Source organism: Alosa alosa, chromosome 3 (genome assembly GCF_017589495.1).
Source record: "Alosa alosa isolate M-15738 ecotype Scorff River chromosome 3, AALO_Geno_1.1, whole genome shotgun sequence".
In the NCBI taxonomy this organism is placed as follows: Eukaryota; Metazoa; Chordata; class Actinopteri; order Clupeiformes; family Clupeidae; genus Alosa; species Alosa alosa.
Genome location: NC_063191.1, coordinates 4,031,073 through 4,036,072, shown reverse-complemented (window position 1 = coordinate 4,036,072; position 5,000 = coordinate 4,031,073). Strand labels below are relative to the sequence as shown.

Genomic DNA, 5,000 nt, shown 5'->3' with positions numbered 1-5,000 from the left:
TTTGATATGTTGTATGTCAGGATTTTAATATCTCACCATATAAACAGGAAATGTGTCATAAAGTCACAGTGCATTGAATGAATGAACTGAAACTTCTCAGCTTAATAGATATTATGATTATGATGATATCCAGACACCCAATGGGCCTGCCTGGCATAGCGCCACCACCTGGCCAAGTAGGAAATGTGCCAGAAATGGAGAATGCCTTAAGTGATTGATCTGAAACTTTATAAAATATCGGATCTCATTATTGTGATGATATTCACACATATAATTCACATGCCTAGCATAGCGCCACCATCTGTCCAAACAGGAAATATGCCAGAAATGCTCTATGCTTTGAATGAATGTTCTGAAACTTCTCAGGTTAATAGATTTGATAATTATGATCCCCTGTTTACTCTGTCTCTGTCTCTCTCTCTTTCTCCCTCTGTTTCTTCTCCTCGCAGCTGCTGATTGGCTTTGAGAGTGGGACCATTGTCATGTGGGATCTGAAGGCCAAGAAAGCAGATTTCAGAATCTATTATGATGAGGTAAGATTATCTTTGTGTGTGTGTGTGTGTGTGTGTGGGCCAGGGGGTTCTTGCCATGTTTGTTTACATTCTTTGTGAATGTTTTAAAGTCATAGTTTAGTCATGCCAGCAGAAGAGCAGGAGAAAAGGAGGGAGAGAGAGAGGGAGGAAGGGAGGGGGTGGAGGGGACAGAGACAGACAGAGAGGGAATGAGAGGGAGAGATGGAGAGATTGGGATATGGAGAGATGGAGGGACAGAGATAGAGAGGGAGAGATAGAGAGGGAGAGAGAGGGGGAGATGGAGAGAGAGTGCTAGAGATGGAGATGAGAGATGGAGGGACAGCGAGAGGTTGACATGTCTCAGACATGCTATGTGTGTATGTGTGTGTGTGTGACACCATCAGGCTTTTAAAGCTGCAAAATCACTCCACACAGCTATGCGACAGACTAGCTATGTGTGTATCTGTGTGTGTGTTTGTGTGTGTGTGTGTGTGTGTGTGTGTATCTCTGTGTCTCTCTCTCTCTCTCTCTCTCTCTCTCTGTGTGTGTGTGTGTGTGTGTGTATGCTCCATGTAGTGAGGTTTGACAGCCTAATGATGGGTGGGCACTTTAAAGGTCGCCTCCTACAGCACTGCCTCTGAGACGGTCTTTTTGACTTTAGATGATACTTGTTTGCTTTCCTATTTACAATCAGGCCATTTATAAAAGCTAAAAATAAAACACTATGCACCTGTAGAAAAAAAATATGCCATTCAAAATGCTGCGGTAGCAAGTGCATTCTTATTTAAGTTAAACTCTCTCTCTCTGTGTGTGTGTGTGTGTGTGTGTGTGTGTGTGTATGCTCCATGTAGTGAGGTTTGACAGCCTAATGATGGGTGGGCACTTTAAAGGGCATCCATATAGCTGATATTTCTCACTGTCTCTGTTTTAGTGTGCCTCTCATTTCACTCATTCGCCTTTCTCTCCTTAAAGAGGCAGTGCTCCCACTATACAGGGCTTAACGGTTAACATACCAAACGGTTGTCCAGACTGAAAATTTGCGTGCGTGTGCTTCCTCTGGGAGGGCGACAAGAACATTCGCAAAAAATAAAACCCATCAGAGTATTTGTTATCTGAAGCGGGAGAGTGGGAAACAGTGCACAACTAACTAATGACTAGTCTGAACTAAGTCATTCACACCACGAATTGGCTCCAAAAAGATATCAGGGTGTTATACAAGCTAGGACTGCCACTGTTTTCAATGTGAACAAGAGCATCTAGTAGGCTATTAATGACTGAAGGTGCACAACTCACGAGCGCACTTCACTCGAAGCAGTTCAATTCTTTGCAAGTTGTGTGTGTGTCACCATTCAACATTGTGAGGGAGGGTGCGCGAGCAGGGCAGCAGTGCTTCCATAAAGCAATTCAAAATTGCTAAATTTCTAAAAGCAGCACTGAGGTGCCATGTTTGTGAACTAGAAGGCAGATTTCAGTAAGACAGAGCATTGATCAGCTCTGTAAGAAATGCCTGGGTTGGAGTAGTGTAACAGAGTAGATTATATTTAATACACCGTAATTAATTAAATAATAAATAAAAGGGGACAATATCAATAACAGTGTCCATAAAACATTAACACAAAAGTAACGCAAAAGTAATGTACCACGTTACTTTCCACAGAGAGTAAAGAAGTAATGTAAGGGATTACATACTTTAATACATTATAATACATTATTTTTTTTGAGTAACGACCCCAACACTGCACACAACAGCCCAGAGGGAACCACTAGTGCTGGGTAAACTTCAATTAGCACGCTAACTGGAATTAGCACGCTAACTGGAATTACAGACTAAGTGTTGGGTAAACTTCAATTAGCACGCTAACTGGAATTACAGACTAAGTGTTGGGTAAACTTCAATTAGCACGCTAACTTCAATTAGCACGCTAACTGGAATTAGCACGCTAACTGGAATTACAGACTAAGTGTTGGGTAAACTTCAATTAGCACGCTAACTGGAATTAGCACGCTAACTGGAATTACAGACTAAGTGTTGGGTAAACTTCAATTAGCACGCTAACTGGAATTACAGACTAAGTGTTGGGTAAACTTCAATTAGCACGCTAACTGGAATTACAGACTAAGAGACAGAGAGAGAGATTGACAGGGACACAGAGAGAGACAAGACCGATAAACAAAACGTGATTGTCAGTAATAGATAGAAATAGAAAGAGAGAAAGACATGAAGAGAGATAAACAGAGAGAAAGACATGAAGAGAGATAAACAGAGAGACATAATGTGATGGCAGGAAGAGAGATAAACAGAGAGACATAATGTGATGGACAGGAAGGCATGAGAATAACAGAGAGACAGAATGAGAGATATGTTGACAAAAAGAGAGACAGAATGAGAGATATGTTGACAAAAACAGAGACAGAATGAGAGATATGTTGACAAAAGAGAGACAGAATGAGAGATATGTTGACAGAAGAGAGACAGGCTGGGAGGGATGCATAGGAGACAGACAGGGACAGCCAGATGCAGGTTGCCATGGGAGCGGGAATAAGAGGAGAGAAGCCATCCTTCCCCCACCTCTCTCCAGCTACATCCATCCATCTCTCCATCTCTCAATGCACTTCAGTTCAGTTCATATCCATTCACTTCAACATCACACACTCCAGTATTACACTGCTTCTCTAACGGCAACATCACACACTCCAGTATTACTGCTTCTCTAACGCCAACATCACACACTCCAGTATTACTGCTTCTCTAACGTCAACATCACACACTGATACGGTATCACTGCTTCTCTAACGCCAACATCACACACTGCAGTATTACTGCCTCTCTAACGTCAACATCCCACACTCATACGGTATCACACTGCCTCTCTAACGCCAACATCACACACTCATACGGTATTGCTGCTTTACTTGGCTATAAACAGGCCCGTGACTCATGTTGGTTGACACTAGTAATGACAAGTTGAGTCTTGTCAGTGGTGGGGAAAAACCAAGCAGTTAACTTTAATGAGCGCCAGCTGCTTCCTTATGACTGCCGGTGTTTAGCAGGCTAGCTAGTTTAATACAGAAAGGATTTCCGTTATTGGCCCATAATGAAAGAACTTAAAGGTCTAACAATAGGACGCCTGGTTGAAAAATGTCAGAATTCCCCTTTGAGTTGAACATTATTGTTGCTTATTTATCCATGTTAATCTCTCTCATGCCCTTTACCTCTCTCTCTCTCTCAGTGATGTGTGTATTGTTTGTGAGGGAGTGTGTATCCTCTCTCTTTCTCTCAGTGAGGTGTGTATTGTTTGTGAGGGAGTGTGTATCCTCTCTCTTTTTCTCAGTGAGGTGTGTATTGTTTGTGAGGGAGAGTGCATCTCAGCGGATGGGTACGGTTGGACTTTAATTGATGCCATCAGACATGCTTCACCGTACAGACTTCAAAAGGATGTTCTCACCTTACACTCACACATGTGCGCACACACACACACACACGCGTATGCCGCACGCATGCGCCGCCTTTCACACACACCTGCATTGGCGCGTGCACATGCGCCGCATGCCTTGCGCACACACACACACACACACACACACACACACACACACACACACACATCTCATCCCATCTCATCTCCTCTGCTTTGTTTTCTGCTTTGTTTGCATCACGCAAGCAAATATGCACACTCTCTCTAACGTGCACACGCACACATATACACACACACACACACACACAGGTGGCGTCCGTGTGTGTGCGTGCACCTACATGTAAACAAGCAAGAAAGACCCAGGCACTGATTATATTTCTGCCTGAAGGAGCAGGCTAAAGCACTGATAAGCTCTCATTGATGAGTGCTGCTGTGTGTGTGTGTGTGTGTGTATATGTGACTGTGTTGATGAGAGGCACTGTGGTATTGATCTTCTCATCGGAAACGAGTAGCATGTGTACGCACCGATAAGCATGATTGCGTCTTTCAGCCCTTCAGATAGCCTGTGTGTGTGTGTGTGTGTGTGTGTGTGTGTGGTGTGCGTCAGGGGTGTAGTGGCCATTGGACGCGGGGGAATGCCATCCCCCCACTTCTTGGAGCATTGTTTTGACCATTTTAATATGTGTTTATTAATACTATAGAGCACGCTACCAGCAAAAAGCACACGCATCACACAAGCGTCTCCAATTAGGCCGTCTGTGTCAGAAAATCTGTTACAGAATGAGCGTCATGCTGTAGCACTCCCCACGTGTAAACTATGCAGCTCACATCGCTCCCCACGTGTAAACTGTGCAGCTCACATCGCTCCCCACGTGTAAACTATGCAGCTCACATCGCTCCCCACGTGTAAACTATGCAGCTCACATCGCTCTGCGTTACCAGAAAGTAGTTTTGGATTCCAAATAGCAAATGGCTGGAAAACCATAGATTAGCCTGATGCAACTGCCTGTATCCAAATCTAGCAAGCCTAACCTCGACCCTAACCCTAACTATAACCTTGACCCTAACCCTAACC

At 43.8% G+C, this 5,000-nt stretch overlaps 1 protein-coding gene across 1 annotated transcript in view; it reads left to right on the top strand.

The window, feature by feature from the left end:
• Positions 1 to 5,000, top strand: part of stxbp5l (syntaxin binding protein 5L) — a 151,063-nt gene that overhangs the window by 78,047 nt on the left and 68,016 nt on the right. Inside the window, 1 exon segment of the mRNA XM_048239460.1 lies at positions 450 to 533. Coding sequence (XP_048095417.1) covers positions 450 to 533 — 84 coding nt within the window.